Source organism: Staurois parvus, unplaced genomic scaffold (genome assembly GCF_062004578.1).
Source record: "Staurois parvus isolate SC_StPar_1 unplaced genomic scaffold, SC_StPar_1.0 ptg000249l, whole genome shotgun sequence".
Classification (NCBI taxonomy): domain Eukaryota; kingdom Metazoa; phylum Chordata; class Amphibia; order Anura; family Ranidae; genus Staurois; species Staurois parvus.
In genome coordinates this window covers 1,286,115-1,309,327 of record NW_028318045.1, presented here as the reverse complement: position 1 = coordinate 1,309,327, position 23,213 = coordinate 1,286,115, and the positions used below count along the sequence as shown (strand labels likewise).

The window sequence follows — 23,213 nt, the reverse complement described above, 5'->3', positions numbered from 1 at the left end:
GGGATTGGAAGCCTGCTAGTTGTGAAGCTGAAACTGGGGGATGCTGTTCTGCTGTTCACGCTCCTTCTCAGCCTCCTGGGGCCCCTCTGCTCCATCCTGACCCACACCACGAGGCTCCTTCCCCTTCATCACTGGCCTGGAACAGCAGGTACATCGGGGTATCTGGGCTGGTTCAGCGGGGTGGTCCCTACACCTGACAGTCCCCTAATCTCAGAACCGATCCTAGTGGATCCCAGCTACAGATCCCGAGCCCCAGCACACAGCCTAACCGATCACCATACATCTTATCCACATCAGGCTCGACCAGCCAGACGCGGGCTCTTCCTCTGGTACTTGAAATAGCAGTCCACTCTGTGTCCATCATCCTCTGTCCTCATCCACACCAACACCATCCGGGACCAGAGCTGGACGAACACCGACTGCAATTCACATCCAGTCCCCACTATAATTTCTCCTCCCAGGTCAGCCTGCCCCCAGTACAATCCCAAGCCGCCCAAAATCAGTCTGTCCCTCAGTACATTATCCCACCAGCTCAGTTTATCCCCCAGTACAACCTTCCCAGGTTAGTCTTTCCCCCAGTACTACCCCCCCAGGGCAGTCTGTTCCCAATACAGTTCCCCCAGGTCAGTCTGTCCCCCAGTGCAATCCCTCCCAGGTCAGTTTGTCCCCCTGCACAATCCCCTCAGTCTGTCCCACAGTACAATCCCTCCAGGTCAGTCTATCTCCCTGTACAATCCTCCAAGGTCAGTCGGTCCCCCAGTACAACCCTCCCAGGTCAGTCTGTCCCCCGTACAACCCCCAGGTTAGTCTGTCAGCAATACAATCCCCCCCCCCAGGTCAGTCTGTCCCCCAGTACATTCCCCTCCCCCAGGTCAGTCTGTCCCCCAGTACAACCGTCCCAGGTCAGTCTATCCCCCGTACAACCCCCCCAGGTTAGTCTGTCCCCAATACAATCCCCCCCAGGTCAGTCTGTCCCCCAGTACAATCCCCTCTCCCCCGGGTCAGTCTGTCTCACAGTACAATCCCTCCAGGTCAGTCTATCTCCCTGTACAATTCCCCAAGGTCAGTCTGTCCCACGTATAACCCCCCAGTTTAGTCTGTCCCCAATATAACTTCCCAAGGTCAGTCTGTCCCCCAGTACAATCCCCCCCAGGTTAGTCAGTCCCCCAGTACAACCTTCCCAGGTCAGTCTGTCCCCCGTACAACCCCCCAGGTAAGTCTGTCCCCAATACAATCCCCCTCAGGTCAGTCTGTCCCCCAGTACAATTCCCTCCAGGTAAGTTTGTCCCCCAGTATAATCCGCTCAGACTGTCCCTCTGTACAATCCCCCTAGGTCGATATTTATCCCAATACAGTCCTCACAGGTCGGTCTGTGCCCAGCAAAATCAATCCCCTCAAGTCAGTCTGTCCCTTAGTACATTAACCCACCTGTTCAGTCTGTCCCCCAATAAAATCCCTCCCAGGTCAGTCTGTTGCCCAATACAATCCCCCCAGGTTAGTCTGTCCCCCAATACAATCCCCCCAGGTCAGTCTGTCCCCAGTACAATTCCCCCAAGGTCAGCCTGTCCCCAGTACAATCCCTCCACCCCAGGTCAGTGTGATTTCAGTAAAATCCCCACCCCCAGGTCAGTCTGACCCGAGTAACCCCCCCCACCACCACCATGTCACCACCACCGCCTGTCCCCAGTGCAATCCCCCCTCACGTAAAGTCAGTCTGTCCCTCAGTAGTATTCCCCACAGGTGGTTTAATTTACTGGGGGACAGAAAAACTAGGTCAGTCTGTCCCCCAGTACATTCCCCCCCCCCCCGGGTACTCAATCACAGACTGCACAACTCCCCTCTCTCTACAGAACCTCAGCATCATGCATAATAGAGTTCCTTCCTCCCGGGCCCCTGAGTGATGCAGAACCTGCCCCCAGATAGTCACCAGCAGCTCCCAAACAACAACAGATTTGTGTGTGATTATCTGCCCCCAGTAAAATCCCCCCCCCCCTTCCCCCAAGGTCAGCCTGTCCCCAGTACGATCCTCTTCTCTAGTCAATCTGACTCCAGTAAAATACCCCCCACCCCTCACCCCACCCCCAGGTTATCATGTCCCCAGTATGATCCCCTCTCCCAAAGTCAGTCTTTCCCTCAGTACATTAATCCACCAGCTCATCGCCAACCCTCCCAGTGATGCAGAACCCATCCCCAGACAGCTGCCTCTAGCTCCCCAATGGCAACAGATTTGTGTATGGGTATCTCAGTTACTTGGGGAGCCACAGTCCTGTATGAACAATGTGTCTGGGTTTCAGCCTTACTGAAACCCAGACACATGATTCAAAATCCAGACTGTCCAGGTAAATCCGAGACTGGTGCCATCCCTACATATCTATGAGAGTTTTTCTTTTTTAATTAAAAATCAGTGTGACATTTCTTCTCTGAGCTAATGATAAGTACATTATCCCAGTATGGAAGTGGATAGAAAGACCTTCGATTCCATAATACATGCAGCTTTTTTTTCCTGGTGGGTGGAATCCTTGTAAAGCTCTCCCGTCACTGAGTACCTCTGTACTAGCGACAGGTAGTTCTTGGTAGACTGCAACCTTCTCTGCTTTATTTAGAGACAGAACATCCCCCCCCACTAAAGCTCAGAGTGGAGTTTTTGAGTATAAAAAAACACTCAAAAGTGTCTTAAAGCGCATAGACGTGCATTAATGCTAGGAGCATTTATGTGCATTTGCGTATTAATCTATTCTAATGGCCAGGATAACATTCTGGCCAATAGAATGCATTAACGCCAATCGTGTGAATGCGCATGCATGTGGCCTGAAAGTGGAAGTTCAGGCAATGCCTAACTAAGGCTAAACCCACTCTCACCCTCATTCTAAGACCATCCTATCTAACCCTGTAAAGAATAGATCTGTATACTTACCTATTCTAAAGCCACTCCAGTCCCAGGATCAACTGTCAGCGGCACTTTCTGTGTAGAGGAGGGAGGGGCAGTCGACATCAGATGTCCCATAGAAAGCCTATGTGTGACGTCTTCTCCCAGGCATTTCCAGCCATTGTCGGCAATCTCGCCTCTGCACTGAAGCCACTGCTGGAGACCGGACCACAGTGGCTTCAGAATAGGTAAGTATACAGATCTTTTCTTTACAGGGTTAGTAGAATAGCATTAAAATCGGGGTGAGAGTAGGTTTAGCCTTAGTTAGCTTTTAACTGAACTTCCACTTTAATGGATCCCAAGCATGGCACCACCTGCCTGGAGTTTACATGTTCTCCCTGTGCCTGCATGAGTTTCCTCCAGGTACTCCAGTTTCCTCCTACATCAAAGACATGCTGGTAGGTTAATTGGATCCTGTCTAAATTGGCCCTAATATGTGTATGTATGAATGTAAGTTAGGGACCTTAGATTGTACACCCCTTGAGGGTTAGGGACTGATGTGAATGTACAATATATATGTAAAGCGATGTGTAAATTGAAAGCGCTATATAAGTTCCTGAAATAATATAATAATAATGGTACTGTATTTCCTTTAGTGTGGTTACATGCACAGGTCTTGTCAGCAGCTGGTTTGGCAAAATGGGTTGATGGGTGGATTTCATTCCTAAGCATTGGTCATTCTTAGGCAAACTGTATTTGCATGTAGACTTGCCTTGGTAATGCCCACATGTGATGCTGAGCCTCCTTTTTTGGAAGAACTGAAATCCAATGAATGAAACAGGTGTGCCAGGGGCAGTCAGGCAGGAGAGGAAACAGGTAGATGACGCTAGACCTCCTCCAGCCAGTCAAACAGGCTCTGACTTTATGCAGCTTCTAATTCACATTGTGAGAAGCTCACAGTATGCGGTGAAATCAGGGTATTCAATTTCATTACAGGAGAGGAGCCTGTACAATTGTGCAAGACCAACAGGAAGGCTGAAGTTCAGGTTTAACCCCCAATAGTGTGAAATCTGTGAAACTCGCGTATATTTATAATGGCAAGCCTGTATGCCTATAGAATACATTGTGCATGCAAAGATTGCTGGCTGTCAGAGATGATGGCAGAGAGAAAAGAGATGAAGTCAGCAGGGAGGGGGATTCGGTATGGTAATCACAGACTCGCAGGAAGAGGAAAACATTCAAGTTAATAAAAAGAAAGTCATCTACTCAGATGCAATTTCTTTGTTGGCTTTAAATGGTATTCTTTATTGTAATCCTTTTAATGCGTGTGTACCATGCGGGAGGCATGCATTTTTTTTGTCAGCCGCCTCTTCGTATCCGATATGTTCCGGTGATTCCATGAGGAGACGTGCTCGGCTCTGCAGATCCTGCCATTGAATGATGTTTAATTTATATTTACAATGGCAGATAAGCTTAACATTTTTATGTCATTTTTTTTTGTTTATTACCATATCAGTGATCATAAAGCAGACAGGATTGGGGGTGAAAAAAATGTACCATTTTGTATAAAAGTAAACATCTTTGCAAATGTAATACCTTTTTTATTATATTTTGAAAGATGTTTAATTTAGATTGTATTTGGGGAAACGAACAGATGCCTTATCTCTCTATTGTGCCTTGTTTTTAACTGCCCAGAGGCACACTGGATATAGAGGCTTATGATCTCCCCCATTGTGGCACTATTTACTACACAATATTTCATTTGGTTTTAGAGATATTGATACAGCTGGCGGGTTCGTTGCTTCTCGGTCAGAGGCTGGTTTATCTTTTTGGCCACTGTGGTATGGTGACCTTCACCATATGACTTTATTAAAGCTGACCTCCAAGCTTATACAGTTGTGGCCAAAATTATTCAACCCCCACTGAAATTGAGTGTTTTGGCCAGTTTGACATTGCTTTTGATCATTCAGTCATCTTGCTTACATTTACATTAAAGAGGCACTTGTAGGTCAGACAAATATAACATAACAGTTATAATGAAATAACCACAAATGTCTTTTCTGTGCTCACAGCATTATCAGTTTTATTCAACCCCCAAGTGACATTCAATCTTAGTACTTAGTACAGCATCCTTTTACAGTTATAACAGCTTTTAAACGTGAAGCATAGCTTGACACAAGTGTCTTGCAGCGATCTACGGGTATCTTCGCCCATTCTTCATGGGCAAAGGCCTCCAGTTCAGTCACATTCTTAGGCTTGCGCACTGCAACTGCTTTCTTTAAGTCCCACCAGAGGTTCTCAATCGGATTTAAGTCTGGTGACTGCGATGGCCACTCCAAAATGTTCCAGCCTTTCCTCTGCAACCATGCTCTAGTGGACTTGGAGGTATGCTTGGGATCATTGTCCTGTTGAAAGGTCCAACGTCTCCCAAGCCTCAGGTGTGTGACGGACTGCATCACGTTTCCATCCAATATCTCCTGGTACTGAAGAGAATTCATGGTACCTTGCACACGCTGAAGCTTCCCTGTACCTGCAGAAGCAAAACAGCCCCAAAGCATGATTGACCCTCCACCATGCTTCACAGTAGGCAAGGTGTTCTTTTCATCATAGGCCTTGTTCTTCCTCCTCCAAACATAGCGTTGATCCATGGGCCCAAACAGTTCTAATTTTGTTTCATCAGTCCACAGAACACTATCCCACAACTTTTGTGGTTTGTCCACATGGCTTTTGGCATACTGCAGTCGACTCTTCTTATTCTTTGGAGACAGCAAGGGGGTACGCCTGGGAGTTCTGGCACGGAGGCCTTCATTACGCAGTGTGCGTCTTATTGTCTGGGCTGAAACTTCTGTACCCACATCTGACAAATCTTTTCTCAGTTCCTCAGCAGTCACACGGGGACTTCTCTCCACTCTACGCTTCAGGTAGCGCACAGCAGTCGAAGTCAGCATCTTCTTTCTGCCACGACCAGGTAGCGTTTCAACAGTGCCCTTTGCCTTGAATTTGCGAATGATGCTTCCTAAGGTGTCTCTTGGTATGTTTAACATCTTTGCAATCTTCTTATAGCCATTGCCCTTCCTGTGAAGAGAAATCACCTCTTCTCTTGTCTTCCTGGACCATTCTCTTGCCTTCACCATGTTTGTAACCACACCAGTAAATGTCTAGAAGGAGCTGAGTATCACAGTCATTTTAAAGCTGCCTAATTGGTGCTTATTATGCTTGATTGCTGCTCGGTGACATCCACAGGTGTTTTCAATACCTGATGGAAAGCACCTGTATGAACCTCTGTTCTTCAGAGTGGTAGTCTTTAAGGGGTTGAATAATTGTGGCAATGAAGAAACCACATAAGAACCATTTACTACTGTATTACATAAACAATTGATGTCATTTTAGTTGCATTTGGGTAGTTACAACGTCCTTGTAGGATTTGATTCTGAATACAATTCCAAATGTACACTATAGTCCCTAAACCCCTTTACAGCATTGGGGGTTGAATAATTTTGGCCACAACTGTAGCTTTTTACACACATAAAATACATATAAGGGAGCTATTTTACCTGCAAAGAAATACATGTGTTTCAGGCCATCCAGTCCTGAGATATACACAGCTCTGCCACACAGCACAGCTTTGTCTAGCAGAGCAGGAGACCTTATTTTTTTCTGTGCTGCAGTTGAAATGGACCTTTTGCTTTAATGATGTTAGCAATTAAGAATAACTGAATAAATATGTTTATTTTGCAGCAGCTATGAAAGAAGTCATGTCAGCGCCAGATGAGGGGGAGAGTTGAAAGTCAACTTTAACTAACACTTAAAGGTCTTGTCCATCCTCAACCCTGTGACTGAACAGTAAAAGGAGAAGCAGGTGACTGATCATCTGAGCTCATCTTTCTGTCGCTCTGCTTTCTCCTCCTATCAGCACATTCCTTTTTAGCACATAAACATTTCAGTAGAACTGATTGGTTTCTTGTGCTGCTTCTCCTTCCCCTAGTCAGAGTTCAGCTGTACAGGGACTACAAGAGGCTGATACCAGGTCAAATTCAGGTACTTACACAGCTTGCATTTTAAAAATAAATTTAATGACGTATAAATGATTACAGAGTTGCAATAATTGTAGTGTTCTATTATTTTCCTCAAGATCTTCTTTAAAGGATAAATTCATCTTTTGCTAAAAAATTATAAATGCACATATTTTTTCAGGTAAAAAACGTGCGTTTAATAAATTTTGTTGCAGGAGCCTGTAAAGCATTGCACCAGCGATCAGCAGATCACTGGTGCCTTGCAGGTCTCCTGCAGACCTGTCAGTATATCTGCTTGTCCGTATGGGATGTACGGGCAAGCAGATACTATATACTGAACGGAAGATTCAATGAACTACCACGGCGCCCCACAGCGTAGTTCGTTGAAAACTACAAGCCGACAGTAACTAAAGCTTTTAAACTTTTTTAAAAAAATTGTGACAGCCGGTAGAGAAGATCTCCCACTAGCTGTCAAAGTGGGGGAGCAGGGAGGCGTGGATGCCAGGCTATTCATAACATGTTACATGTTACACCCTGAATATGGGTGTAGCATGTAAGATTCTATGAAAGGTGAACTTATCCTTTAAAATGTATCTATGGCCAAAATGTGAAAAAAATATTAATTTCCACATATTTCATTTATTTCTAGCCTACTCCTGTTAATCTAAATGGTCTTGAAGTTTGTAAACTTTGTGAAGATCCCCACACATTTATTTTCTTGAATTCTGTGACACCTATTCATTATGTCCTGTGAATAGGCCACAGGTGTCAAACTGGCAGCCCTCCAGCTGTTGCCAAACTACAAGTCCCGTGAGGCATTGCAAGATTGACAGTTATAAGCATGGCTCTAAAAGGCAGACACATGATGGGAATTGTAGTTTCGCAACAGCTGTAGGGCCGCCAGTTTGACACCCCTGGAGTAGGCACTGCTGTGTCACACATTGCACACAGCCTGCCTTCTGAACTACAGAGGTGCTGAGTGGAGGAGTTTCAGGAGTCAGTACAGGAATCACTGCTTGCAGGCAGCAAGGTACCATGGGATATGTAGTCCCTAGAAATTGAAAGTAAATAGCAGAGGAAAAGCTGCAAAGCATTCAGGGAATCCAGGAAGTTGTGGAAAGAGATGACCAGCAGACAGACAGCATTCACAACATGAAAAGAGATTTTTCAAGTAAGCTTATATTAGATTGTCTAAGCTGTGGCCAGGGACTTTTTTAAATATAAAACATTATGTTTTAAGTTCAATAGACTTCAACGGAGACAGAGCAGAAAACACATGTAGTGCGTTTTTTACACATTTTTGATGCTTTTTTGACATGTTTTGTGTTTTTAATCTGCCCAGCAACAAGTTGGCCCAAAAAGATCAAAATGCATAAAAAATTGCACGTAAAAAACCGCAAAGCGCACCGAAAAATGCACTGCAAAATGGACAAAACGCAAACTGCATTGGTGTGAACCAGGCCTAAAATAACTATTGTTTGTATTGCATTTGATGCTGATGTTATAAAATGAAAATGTATGCTGCAACCATAGATTTACTTTAAACCAATAGAATAGAGCAGGAGTTGGCAACCCGTCGAATTCTGGGAGGTGATGGGTAGATTGCATCCCTTCCTTGCGGACCCAAGGAACCTGCACAGGAGCGGCAGCATTTACCGAAACAGATCCCTGTATTTTCCTCCTGCAGCAGCTGAAAGCCAGCTTCTCCTCCTCTCCCTCTCACCAGCATTCAGCGACTGCAAGAAGAAAATGCACGGGATTGGTACCAGCAAATGCTGCCCCTCCTCTCCAGGTTCCACTTCCTTCTGTTGCCTGGGCCCCTTGTGCCTTCCTCCTTGCAACACTTCTGGCTTTCCTTCCTCTCCTCTCTTCTCCTGACATGCTGCAGGGATGTTTCGGGATGGAAACCTGACATTTACTGGCCCCATCCTTTTCTGAATCGACACGTTGAGTGATTGGTACCGATTAGACCCCTGATATTTCACCAAAGCCCTCCAACAGAGCTGCTGAAAAATTGTAAAAAAAAGAATAAAAACAAAATTGTAAAGAATAACAAGAAAATTAACTAAAAATAAAAAACTATTGACACCATCCACTGCTCTGCTGACATTGTCCTCTGTCCTGCTGGCTGACACTGTTCTACTGGCTGACACCGTCTACTGCCTTGCTGAGACCAACCTCTGCCCTACTGTTATCATCTACTGCTTTACTGACACTGTCTACTGATCTTCTGACACTATTCACTGCTCTGTTGACACTATCCTACTGACACTGTCCACACACTGTCCACTGACCTACTGACATTGTCCACTGCTTCTGACACACATCCACAACCTCCTGCGCTCACGAGCTCAGATCAGAGGAAGGTTAGTCCAATAAAATGGTAATGTTCATTCAATACTGATCAAAGGTTGTGCTGCTCTAACACGAAGCTGGGGAAGCTTGATATAGACTGTAGTAGAGAACAAAAGAAAAGAGCGCACCAACCTTGCACATTACCTCAGTAAACAGTTCATGAATTTATTGATAAATTAAACTCACAAGAGTAGCAGTAAAAAAGGCATACAACATCCATAACCAACACAGGGAGATACCCTTGTAAATGAGACGGCCTCTTTTTTTGCGGGGGGGGGGGGGGGAGAAGAGGGGGTTTGGCTTAACTGTGTCTTCATCTTTATTTTAATTTTAATATAATTATAATGTCATTTTATGTTAATATGAGCATATTTCTGTTTTATTATAATTTTCCTTACTATTTAGTTAGGCTTCGCTAGTTAATTCCATTTTAAAAAAAGGGCACCAACCCTAGTGACCTTTATTCTCTTTCATATTGTTCAGCTAGATCTCCACCTCTCAAAGGTTGCCTACCCTACAATAGATAGATAAGTCAAAGTTTTACTTTTAATTCAAAGGAACACTTCCTCTAAAAGTACAAATAAACCAGCTTAATACACATTTGAAACTCAAATAGTAAACTATTGGCAATTCTGTAGTAAGAAAGGATGACACTAAATTACAATATTATGGATGTACAATTTCTTAAGCCACATGCCCTCTCAATGGACTATGAGGGAACAACATCACACTGCTGGAGTCCTTCCAGTATTTTACTCCTCCTCCTTCCAGCTACCGATGATTGAATCATGTTGGATTGGCAGCATACTGTAGAGTGCAGTTTGATTGACTCATAATACACAATCTCTCTCTTGCCTTATTTCCTTGGGTTTTGTGGGGATATCCTAATATATAAAAATGCCAAACAGTGGATTCATATTTATCTTTTGAGTTCCCCTTTGAGCTTTAAAATGCTTACTAAAACCAGACCTTTCATTAACTTAACTATTTTGCATTCATTATTTCCTAGTATGTCACAATATACAGCAGTCGTATCATGTTTCCAAAAAGCTCTACCTTTCATTATTAAAAAGTTCTCCTTGACTTTGCCTAGGCTGAGATGATGTCATCAGTCTGCTACAGGCAGGAGGGAGCATTTCCTCAGTCTCCTTCCCCCCAGTGACCAGAATACAACACTGTAACTTTGTGGGAGTTGAGAGGCTGCAGCAGGGGCTGATCTGCATCAGACATTTATGAAAACAGCCAAGAACTGCACAGACACCAGGATTTACATGACTTTGTCTTCTCTGGGACAACATCTTTGCCCATGAAGTAGATTGTGATAAGAAATGAACAAAGATTCCTCAATCCTTCTGAAGAGAAAAGCAGACATTGTCCATTGAAGTACCTCGGTTTACAAATTTAATGCATTCTCTGGGACGTTTCGTATTGTGAAAAATTCGTAAACCGAAAAACGGTTTCCCATAGGAATGCACTGAAAACCAATTAATCTGTTCCGGAGGTCAGAAAAAAGTAAAAAAAAGTTCAAAACTCTTTATAAAGTGCACTTTAAAGGCATAAATACTGTACAGGGACACGATTAAAATATAATTCGTAAATGCATTGAAAACCAATTAATCCATTCCGGAGGTAAAATAAAAAAAGTCAAAAAAAGTTTTATCTGTTCAAAAGTCTTTATAAAGTGCACTTTAAAGGCATGAATACTGTACAGAGACATGATTAAAAATTAATTTGTAAATGCATTGAAAAAGAATCAAGGTCAGAAAAAAGTCAAAAGTTTTATCTGTTCCAAAGTGTTTATAAAGTGCCCTTTAAAGGCATAAATACTGTACAGGGACATGATTAAAAAACATTTTTGAAATTCATTGAAAACCAATTAATCTGTTCCGGAGGTAGAAAAAAAAGTAAAAAAAAGTTTTATCTGCTCAAAACTCTTTATAATGTGCACTTTAAAGGCACGGGGACGGCGCTATAAACCTCCCAGGTGCAGTGCATCCTGGGAAAACTTACTTCGTATTGCAAAAAAAATTTGTAAACCGAGGCATTATTTTGAATGGATTTTCATTTGTAAACCGAAAATTACATAAACCGAGGCGTTCATAAACCGAGGTACACCTGTATTGTGATCTGTATAAGAGATAATACATACCATTCTATCTAGGTGATTTTGTCATGCACTAAGCAAACCCACTGGCATACATTTATTTAATTCCATTAACTTGATGTTGTGGAAACACCAACTTGTCAGCAAGTGTGGTGGGTGGTGTATTCTTGACTCCCACTTCCAGTGTTTAGACTCTGTTCACACCAGGAGGTGTGACCAAGCCTGTGCACTTTTGTGCATGTACCTGTGCGTTGCGTTTAGGGCAGCCCATTCATTTCAGTGGGCTTCCCTATGCACAGGTCCATGCACAATTTTACACATCACGGTTCACCAAACCATATGGCTCTGTGGCACCGTGTGTTTTGGTGCGCACAAGCGTATGATGTGTGGAATGTGGATGTGTGGAATTAATGGCACTGCCTGCGTGTTTTTGTGCGTTGTGGAAAAGCACTCCATTTTGCGCCCATTTCCACAACACACTAATGTGAATGAAGCCCTAATCTTCATGGAGGACCAAAGGCTAAGCCATTACTCTGATGACAATTACCCTTGCCATCTGCCACTCTCTTCCCGTCTTCTCTTCCTAGTGTTCCCATTCCTATTACTGTTTCCACCCCCTGCATTATTCACGGCTCTTCCACTCTCCTCCTGCATTCACCAATGTCTGCACGATACTCTTCCACTGGTCAGGAGGCCAGACCAAATCCTGCTTTCTCTGAATGAGAGGATGTTGTGACACCAGCTTAAAGCCAGTAACAAGTCTGCCTAGAACTGCTTACATGGTAAGAAGAGAGGTGTGGTGTGGGTAAGCAGGCAGAAGGCGAGGTAGTGTCACAAAGTATTTAGAACCACAGGCTGTCAAGTGTTGTCACCCTGAGATCACCAGGGAAAGTGCATTATTGTACAATTCACTTGACAGGTAAAACATTTCTTTTAATTGTGTTTGAAGTGTGTTTATAGCTGTTTTGTTAGATTTGTCCTTCAAATAAGTTTAGCTTGTGTTGTGACTAACCTGCGAAATTGAGCATGGTAAAATCAGTTTTTTTCTTTTGTAAAAAATGCTGTTGTATTTTTTTTCCCTATTACTCGTTATAAATTGATTGCACAGCGTACTACTTTGTCACATTTCCATAACAAGGCTGTCTCTGTCACTACACGATCTGTTTGCATGCTGCGTCCATCGACTTACCCCAAGGGTTTGCAGACTTACTGTTGATGTTAATGAGCAGTGATTTGCCCCCTGATTGGTCTCTGGGGCAGCATTGTAAACTCTTTCACCTGACGCCAGCAGTGGAGCTATCACACAGCCGCCTTCTCGAGACCTTGGAATTCGTCTTTGGCAATTTTGTTTTTCCTGCTGGCGTAAAGGGTTCTTTAACACAGATCTGTAATAAATATGTTAAAGCTCAGAAGACATAATCATGACACTGCTGAGGCAACAGCTTTGTCTAAAAGCTGCCGAAGAGAATTGTGCAGAATACAAAGCAAAGGCTTTCTTAAGATGAAAACGCTGCTGACACTTCAATAGGGGCTGCAGGTTCGCCGCAGAGGAACCAAGGAAGAATTTCAGGCAGACCCCAGAGCTCTTCCAGACAGATTTCCGTGGATTAGCAAAAGGCTTTCTCAAATTTAAAGGACCTGCTGCTCCAGAATGGAAGGAAAGACTGGTCACTTTTATTTCCAGGCACATGAGAAAAGTTTATACATACCCTGTTAATTAAAGGAAAACTCCACTTTCAGAAAAAAAGTAGATATAATGTATCAGTGCAAGCAATTTTGTAACCTGAGCTTACTAAAATTTACCTTTGTGTAGTAATCTCAAGTAATCCAAAGTGTTTTGCCAAAAATAGCCAAAACTTGTGCACACCTGACCATCATCATGAGCTTCTTGAACATCCCATTCCAAAACCATAAGTCCCTCACCACGTAACAGCCTCCACTCTTTGGGGAAGCCTTTCCACAAGATTTTGGAGCATGTCTTTGGGAACTTGTGCCCATCTGTGTGGTCAGGCACTGATGTTGGATGAGGAGGATAAGGCTTGCCATTGGAGCACCAATTCATCCCCAAAGGCATTCAGCAGGGGCGCACTCAGGGCTTTTTGCTGGCCAAATTAGTTCTACCACAACTCTATGGGGCTCGCTTTGGACACAAGGGCACAGTCATGAACAGGAAAGTACTGTCCCCGAACTTTGGAAATAAAGAGTGGAGGCTGTTTTACCTGGAGGGAAAGGGGGGCACTCTATATTGATGTGTATATATATATATATATATATATATATATATATATATACACACACACACTATATTGCCACTGCATTGCCAAAAATATTGAGACACCTCTCCAAATCATTGGATTCAGGTATTCCAATCATCTCCATGGCCACTGGTGTATAAAATCAAGCTTTATATTGAATAGGACCCTAACCAAGAAAAACTAGTAGGGCTTTAGAGGTACCAAACCATATCAATAAGCATAAATTATGCAAAAATGTAATGACAGTTTGTAAAATTGAACACCTTTAATAGGTTAAAAAGAACCACCAATAGGTGGAGCATGATCATCAAACATATACATGGAAAATCATAAAATACAATTGATGAGACCTGGCCACAGAAAATGTTACTGATGTCTTAGAAGCAATAGGGCGTTACAGGCATCAGCTACATATAACCAACAGCTATAGCCTCAAGACATGAAGGCTAGGCTGTGGAAAAAGATAGACATAATGGTACATTGCTAACAATGGAAACGTAGTGAATTGGTTGGTATAGAACACCTAAACAGATAGTATCATAGGTGTTAATGAACATATAAACATATAGTTTTCACTTAGGACCATGAATAGGCACTTTGTTTCAAAATTCCAATGCGTTTCACGGGACAAGACCCGCTTCTTCAGGGAACACAAAACACAAATTCATACAGCAAGCAAAAACAGAACCAAAGACATATAATCAATATATAATCATACAGAATTATAGTATTTTGTGAATCCCTAGAATGACGATTCTGCTGTTTTACAAGTCTACAAGTGGACATAGATTCTTTGTTGATCGATGATCATCCTTTGTAGTTGCTGGAGGCCCCCCTCGTTCCATCCAGATATGATTGACAGGTTCTATACTTTGCATGAACCATCTGGGAATGTGCTGGTATCATCAACTGGTAATTGCTGTTAAACCTTTTATTTATTTATTTATTTTTTTGTATAATCCTGTATGATTATATCTGGTAATTAGAGATGAGCGAATTATTCAAAAATTCGATTCGGCTCATTCGCCGAATTTGCGGGAGAAATTCGATTCGATGAATTCCGCGAATTTAACTTATTTAAAGGGTTTCTAGGCTTCAGAGAGCCTTTATATTAGTGCAGAACACTGTACCTTTAATTTAAATGCCCTTGGAGTCTGCTGGGGAAGAGAAATAATACTGTCAGTCAGTATGACATGCAGATGAGTGCCGTCGATCTTAGAATCACCGCACACTTCACTCATTTGGGCAGTCACGGGGCACGACGAAGAAGAAGAAGAAGAAGAAGAAGAAGAAGAATGAAAAGAAGAATGAAAAGAAGAAGAAGAAGAATGAAAAGAAGAAGAAGAATGAAAAGAAGAATGAAAAGAAGAAGAAGAAGAATGAAAAGAAGAAGAAGAAGAATGAAAAGAAGAATGAAAAGAAGAAGAAGAAGAATGAAAAGAAGAAGAAGAATGAAAAGAAGAATGAGAAGAATGAAAAGAAGAAGGAAAAGAAGAAGAAGAAGAATGAAAAGAAGAAGAAGAATGAAAAGAAGAAGAAGAATGAAAAGAAGAAGAAGAAGAATGAAAAGAAGAAGAAGAAGAATGAAAAGAAGAAGAAGAAGAATGAAAAGAAGAAGAATGAAAAGAAGAAGAAGAATGAAAAGAAGAATGAAAAGAAGAAGAAGAAGAATGAAAAGAAGAAGAAGAAGAATGAAAAGAAGAAGAAGGATGAAAAGAAGAATGAAAAGAAGAAGAAGAAGAATGAAAAGAAGAAGAAGAAGAATGAAAAGAAGAATGAAAAGAAGAAGAAGAAGAATGAAAAGAAGAAGAAGAAGAAGAAGAATGAAAAGAAGAATGAAAAGAAGAAGAAGAATGAAAAGAAGAAGAAGAAGAATGAAAAGAAGAAGAAGAAGAATGAAAAGAAGAATGAAAAGAAGAAGAAGAATGAAAAGAAGAATGAAAAGAAGAAGAAGAATGAAAAGAAGAAGAAGAATGAAAAGAAGAATGAAAAGAAGAAGAAGAAGAAGAATGAAAAGAAGAATGAAAAGAAGAAGAAGAAGAATGAAAAGAAGAAGAATGAAAAGAAGAAGAATGAAAAGAAGAATGAAAAGAAGAAGAAGAAGAATGAAAAGAAGAAGAAGAAGAATGAAAAGAAGAAGAAGAAGAATGAAAAGAAGAATGAAAAGAAGAAGAAGAAGAATGAAAAGAAGAAGACGAAGAATGAAAAGAAGAAGAAGAAGAATGAAAAGAAGAAGAAGAAGAATGAAAAGAAGAAGAAAAAGAATGAAAAGAAGAATGAAAAGAAGAATGAAAAGAAGAAGAAGAAGAAGAAGAAGAATGAAAAGAAGAAGAAGAATGAAAAGAAGAAGTATTCCAGTACAGCAAAAAGTGTATCTGCAGAGAGCTCCGCTATTTCTGACAGTTCTCTGACAGTTCCTTCACATTTACAGCGGTTGAAACATTGTATCTATTTATTTCCGAATAAAAACATCTGTATCCTAAATGGAAACAAATAGATACAATGTTTCAACCGCTGTAAATGAACTGTCAGAACTGTCAGAAATAGCGGAGCTCTCTGCAGTGACACTTTTGCCGGCTGATCGGGAAAAATTCGATTCGTGCACCCGAAGTTGGCTAAAATTCGGATTCAATGCGAATCGAATTTTTCCCGATATTCGAAACGAATTCCACTTTGCCTGGTTCGATTCGCTCATCTCTACTGGTAATATAACAAAGTGGAAGAAACTGGGAACAACAGAAACTCAGTTCAGTGGTAGGCCACGTGAAAATGAAAGAGCGGGGTCAGCGCATGCTGAAGCACACAGTGTGCAGAAGTTGCCAACTGTCTGTAGAGTCAATAGCTAAAGACCTCCAAACTCTGTGTAGCCTTCAGATTAGCACAACAACAGTGCGCAGAGAGCTTCATGGAATGGGTTTCCATGGCTGAGCAGCTACATTCAATCCTTACATCACCAAGTGCAATGCAAAACTTTGCATGCAGTGGTGTTGAGTACGCCGCCACTTGACTTGCCTGACTGCATTGTGTCAAGGGTAAAGTTTGGTGGAGGGGGGATTATGGTGTGGGGTTGTTTTTCGGGGGTTGGACTTGGCCCCTTAGTTCCAGTGAAGGAAACTCTTAAGGCGTCAGCATACCAAGACATTTTGGACAATTTCATGCTCCCAACTTTGTGGGAACAGTTTGGGGATGGCTCCTTCCTATTCCAATATGACTGTGCACCAGTGCACAAACCAAGGTTCTCAAAGACATGGATAAGCGAGTTTGGGGTGGAGGAACTTGACTGACCTGAACAGAGTTCTGACCTCCACCAGACAGAACACCTTTGGCTTGACTTAGAGCGGATACTGCGAGCCAGGCCTTCTTATCCGACATCAGTGCCTGACCTCACAAATGTGCTCCTGAAAGAATGGTCAAACATTCCCATAGACACACTCCTAAACCTTGTGGACAGCCTTGCCAAAAGAATTGAAGCTATTATAGCTGCAAAGAGTAGGCCAACTCAATATTGAACCCTACAGACTAAGACTAGGATGCTATTAAAGTTCATGTGCGCGTAAAGGCAGGCATCCCAATACTTTTGGCAATATACTGGATGTATATATATATATATATATATATATATATTATGTTCTGCACATAGTAAATAGGTCCTGATCCACAATTTATTAAGAGGAGAGATGAGATAGTAATGGCAAATTATGCTCTAACTTGAGAGCATCAGGGTGTAGGAGTTCAAGGCAATATTTAAATATTTAATACCTGTTCACTGCAACAGCCAACCAATCCACTTAGCGCTGGGCCTTGACACAACATCTGAATGTTCCCATTAGATGCTGAGCGTGTGTCTTTCTCCGTCAGAATATACATATCACCGCTCCTGTCCCAGCTTCTGTAACACAATTATGTAAATAGCTGATTAGGTACATAATTGCATTAAGAAACTTGACAAAACTGATAGCTGCACACAGCAACAATGTCACGTATCCTCTCGGCGCCCATAACTTACAGCTCGCGGGTCGCTCTTTTGTGAGCAGGGCTGCTCTGCTAATTCCCAGGAGAGGTGATAAGATTTTAATGGATAGTATTTGAATATCAAATAAAAGGATTTGTTCTCAGGAGTATGCCAAGGGTGACACATATCCACTAGACTGAAAGGAGGGGGTGGGAAATAAAATCTCTTCTATTTATCCAAGAGATGGCGGCTTTTTGTAGTGGAACTAATGTCTGTTTTCATTTCCTGATCAATAGATAAGGAGCAGCAACAGAAGAGCAATTCGGGGAAAATGAGGGTTATGTAAGCATGTTTGTACGGTTTCAGGGAGGCAGCAGCATGTTTTCAGTGAGAACACATTTTGAATAATTATTATGATGATTGAAATGAACGTGTTGTAAAACCAGAAGCTGAAACTGAGTACATGATGAAGAAATATACAAGTGGTGTTTACCATCAAGGAAAACCTCATGCCAAAATTAACAGTAGATCCAGAGATATAGACATCCAAAGTTGAATGGTGGGGGAGTGCTAAAACTGGGGAACACTCTACATTGCATGTTTGCAGACTCGACGGCCGTAGAAGCCAGCAGTCACAGGGTTCAGCTATTAAGCATGCTTTAGCATTAAAGAAGACAATTTATTCCACTGTGGATTTAACCCCTCATTAAACATTAAGGGTCCTTGATCAAGGAGGATCCTTATAGTTCCCAAAACATGATGGTTTGTCAGTTTTAGACTTTGTGATGAAATAAATATTCTTGGACTCCTATTCCTTTGCTATGCTGCTGCTATTCTCCTTACACCTTCCACAAGGATTTAGCCAGAACCATAAAAATGAATGACAGGATAAAAATGAGTTCTACTTTATCACAAGTCCAGAGTCATTTTTTCATGTTTTAAATGTTTCTGAATAACTGAAGTGACCTCATTACCATTTTGACCTCTTTGTACTTTTTATTTTCAGGAGGAACCCTCTTCACTTCCACCTCATCGCAGACACGATTGCCAAACAGATCCTGGCCACCCTTTTCCAGACATGGATGGTACCTGCAGTGCATGTGGATTTTTATGATGCAGATGAGCTGAAGGTAATATATTGTTTTTTTTATGCCTCTTAATCTTTGTCCTTGGAATTCTGGTAATGGGAAAAATTGTTGGTAGATCAAATTAATGTTTCAATGCACTGATACCCTTAATCCTGTTTGAGGATTGTTTCCTACCAACACCTTGTCTGCATAGGCACAATCCAGCAGTAGAGGTCAGTAGGTGTTTTTGGCATCCTATGTATCACTGTATGCTGCTAATAGCCCCCAACAACAATTCATATAAGATTCACAAGGTAGGTGCTTGGTACAAAACACATGCCCTCAAAGTGAAATTGGTATTTTGTCTTTTATTTTTCAACCCTGAAATTGTTATTTAGCCTTCATATTGCCAGATTGCAGTGCTAGTCCATATCTGTGCAAAAAAAAAGTCCCAGATGTATTGCCCATGTGAGGATCCTGTATGATCCCGATAAGCATGCGTGGAGAGTTAGTCCAAGTGGCAGATATTCAATGTAAATGAAATGCGCACTCACCAGAAGTGCGTGTAAATTCAGGATGGCCACCAGCGGTGGCTAGACGTCCAGGGGGGCTACAGCAACTGGACGTCTAGCCACCGCTGGTGGCCATCCTGAATTCCCATTATACGGTCAGTGTTTTTATTTTACTTTGTCATTGGACTTTTCATTCGATGGAATAAAGTTCCCTACGGTATCACGCTATGTGGTCTCCTTTATTGGTCCCTATTCATGAGGGACATTCGCAGAGGCTGCATTAAGGGTGACCCCCTATGGTGATACGCATCAAGGACCCCTGAGTACTCCATGCAGATGTGACTGGGAGGTATCCTGACCTGACCTGACCTGACCTGGGAGGCGGATGATCTAAACTATACCTATTGAGATAGGTTATATCTCAATTGCGTGTTTACACGCACTTCTGGTGAGTGCGCATTTCATTTACATTGAATATCTGCCACTTGGACTAACTCTCCACGCATGCTTATCGGGATCATACAGGATCCTCACGTGGGCAATACATCTGGGACTTTTTTGCACTTTACTCACCTATTGGTGACATCATTTATGCACATTTATTTATATTTGTCTATTTTCTTGATTGATCTGGTATTGCTTATTATCTATACCTACATACTGAGCATATGTTATCGATTTATTCACGCTGCACAGTTTCTAAAGCTGCATCTTCTCATTTCTTCACAATATTGATGAGATTTATACTGCATATTTAGTTTTAAGCGCTGCACCTTCATATTGAGATTTGCATTGAAAGGTTCTGTTTGGTTGCCTTTTTAGGTGTTTCAGCGGCTATTTTTCTTTCAGATAGCGCTCGCATATTTACTTTTTACATACAATCCATATCTGTGTTTTTGGTTGACGTCCTTAAGGTAGAGTGCAGCAGCTGGGAGGCCCCCTTTGTGATGGGGTCACAGTTAAGCTGGCCATAGATGGATCGAATCTCAGCTGGTTCAGCACGGACCGGCCAAAATTGGATCCATGTACGGGCAGGCTGATTGTACCCAAGCCTACCAGAGGGATGGGTAAACTAAGGGGTATATTAAAGATGTATAACCAAAACTCTTGTGGCTATACTTCTCTTATGGATCACTGAAGTGCAGCATGTTCTGCACTCCTGTGACCAGTTTTCAGCTGACAGCTAAAGCCCGCTGTCGGCTGATGCCACAAAGCTGGTCTGGGCTTGGAAAGGAGCCTGACTTAACAATCCGGATCTGCCCAGATACCTGGACCGTCAGCTGGCTTAGCCTCTTAGCATGCCACTGAGAGCCTGAGGCAGCCCTTTCATCCCCCATCACAGGGGGGCAGAGCAGAGAGCTGGTGACTGACAGTCACCATTCTCAGCTCAGAGCAGAGGAGAACTGAGCGATCAGCGTGGTTTAATTGCTCAGTTCTTGGGGTAGGATAGATGAAGTGGGGATTAGTGCTGCAGCCATTTAGGCGAGTATGTTTTTTTTTGTGTAAGTATTAAGCCATATTCCTCGTTCCGTAGAGTTAAATGAGCAAATAACCTTTGCATTGTGAAGGGTGGTGGGGTGATGCATTAAAAATATCTGTTGCTGGGTTTACTTTACGGTGGAATCCCATTTTAAAATGTACACAAAATAAAAATAATAACTAATATGTCATATACAGTACATGGCATTTGATGGTAAGCAGTGACACTTTTTGTTGAGAGTAAACATTGCTGAAAGACAGCTGATGTAATCAGTACTGAGATACAGCAGTAATTGCACAGAGGCCGAGGGGTGACCTATGCTATTTGCTTGTTTCCTCTTTGGGTAACAGGAGTGAGTCAGTTTGATGAATCACCCCTTCTCCTGTGTCTGCTCTCCCTCCTGTACATTTCCAATCATATCACTTTCTTCTCAGCCATCGAAACACACAAAACTCGGGCAGCTTTTTACTGACCACAATAACTTTAAGTCCATTAGATTGGGGCAGGTCTAGCCAATAGGAAATGTGTTAGGCCTCTTCCACTCGTATCAAGTGTTTTGAATATACAACCGGGACACCCTGAAAAACATAAGACAGCAGATGGTGCTATCTATGACGAAACCTTTACATATTTCCAGTGAAGAGACTAGCCTCAGGTGATACACAGAGATTAAACAAATCCTCTTACATAAGTTGTACCTGTTTATCTGTAACAACTCTCTCCTCTACAGCCTCCTAAAGCACACATTTTACACAGCCTTTTTGAGCTCCAGAAGGCTGGGAGTGGAGATCGGATGTCACTCACTGCATAGCAGAGAGAGGAGAGCTAAGTGTAATCTGAGACCTGAGTGGAGGGAATGGACCCCCTCATACAGTTTCATAGTGAAACATGCACAGCTGAGGCCGTCAATCACCTACTGCTGGGAGGGGAGGGCTATCTTCTGGAATTGTTTGATGCTGGAATAGACTCTTAAGCAGGGTATACACATTCAGTTTTATTTGTTAATTTTTTTCGGGATGAACACAAATGGTGTGTGATGCAGAGATCTCTCATGCTGTGCTATTGTATTCTGACAGCGAAACTCCCACCCTCTCCCATCAGAATACAATGATCAATGCCGCAGCCATTTGCCGAAAGGGCCTATCGAATGCTGGTTTTCCAAAATGACTGTTTGCCAGAAGCCTAGGGTGACCTGCATGCAAATGAAATTGGCCTAGGAAAGACCAATCCTTAAAACTGACATCCATCTATCAAGGCAATTTGATATTTTCATAGCCCCTCCCAAGAGCAAGCCCACTACTTGAATCAGAGCAGACGGCTCTTGATAAGAGTACTGAGACACAGTGCTGTTATGTTTTCAGAAAGCTGTGTACAGCACCCTGCAGGCCCCTCCCACCAGCCATGATCTGCCTGCATTGCATAGAGAATCACAGGAAACCAATGATGATTCTAAAATAAAGTATGTAATGAAAATGGAAAAGTTTTATTTAAAAATGTAATTTGCTTGTTGATGAAGGGGAGGAAGGAACCAGGGAAGACAAAATAGCTTCATCCAGGAATAAGCAACCTAATAAATTTTTTACCAACTGAAGTGACATCGGAGGACTGGTCTTCTCTTCGTCCACATGATTTTCTTTGCCTTCCTAGTTGGCATGTTGCTGTGCCAATAGTCTACACTACATAGCGCTGATTTCAGGCACATAAAGACAAGTTAATCAGCTCCATTTGAATAAACGGTATCAGATGATTTTATACTACAGGCAGGAGCGGGCTTTAACTGTAATGTGAAGGCGAACCTTGCCAGGTTTGGAGCTCAGAAACGAGAGGGAACGGCCAAGAGCTGTTGTGGAGACAACAGTTTACACAGCCCAGAATTCACTTGTACCGCTGATTGCCTTGCACGGCGGGTGACAGCAACCTTAGAACACGTGCCACCTAATTATAGGAATTCATGCCTATGGCAGCGCTGGATCTCTGCTTCCAACAAGTGCATCAAAGAGCACGGGGCATGGTGCCATCCGCTAGGTACGCAGGCAATGACGGGCCGTCCAGATGTAGGCACGCCAGAGCAGGTGCCATTTTACTGCCCTCTCAATCTAAAGTGTGTGAGAGGATTTAAAGGACATATCATAAGGTTACGTCTATTTATGTATCTTGTAGAACATTCCATACACGGCATCAAAGAATCTTTGTTCTGACTGACTGCAGCTGGCATTCAATTAATCTCTCATTCAAAATCACGCGTTATATGACCTTCAGTGCGAAGACAAAAATCAATATACATAGTTTACATAGAAGATACACAGATATTACACTATATACTCTTCTAAATAGTAATCATAAATAAATACATAATGTTCGGGCTCATGTACAGTGCAGCTGATAGGAGCCGTTGAATGTTTTTTTTCAGCAGCCCCTGAACTCTCTTTTATGTTTTCCTATGTGTCCATGTACACACAGTCGTTTACAGGCAGTTGAGTTTACAGTCGTTTTTTTTGAATGCACCAAACTTGCGTACAGGAGTAGATTTTACCGGAGTTTCAAACGCTTGTAAACGCAGTTAACTGTGTTTACAAGTGTTTGTGTTTAGAAGCGTTTTTTGACAAATC

The 23,213-nt window shown here is 42.3% G+C and overlaps 1 protein-coding gene across 1 annotated transcript in view; it reads left to right on the top strand.

Annotated features, from left to right (window-relative positions):
• Positions 1-23,213, top strand: part of LARGE1 (LARGE xylosyl- and glucuronyltransferase 1) — a 580,120-nt gene that overhangs the window by 333,749 nt on the left and 223,158 nt on the right. The window contains exon 6 of the mRNA XM_089680649.1: positions 18,552-18,675. Coding sequence (XP_089536775.1) covers positions 18,552-18,675 — 124 coding nt within the window. The remainder of the gene's footprint in view (positions 1-18,551; positions 18,676-23,213) is intronic.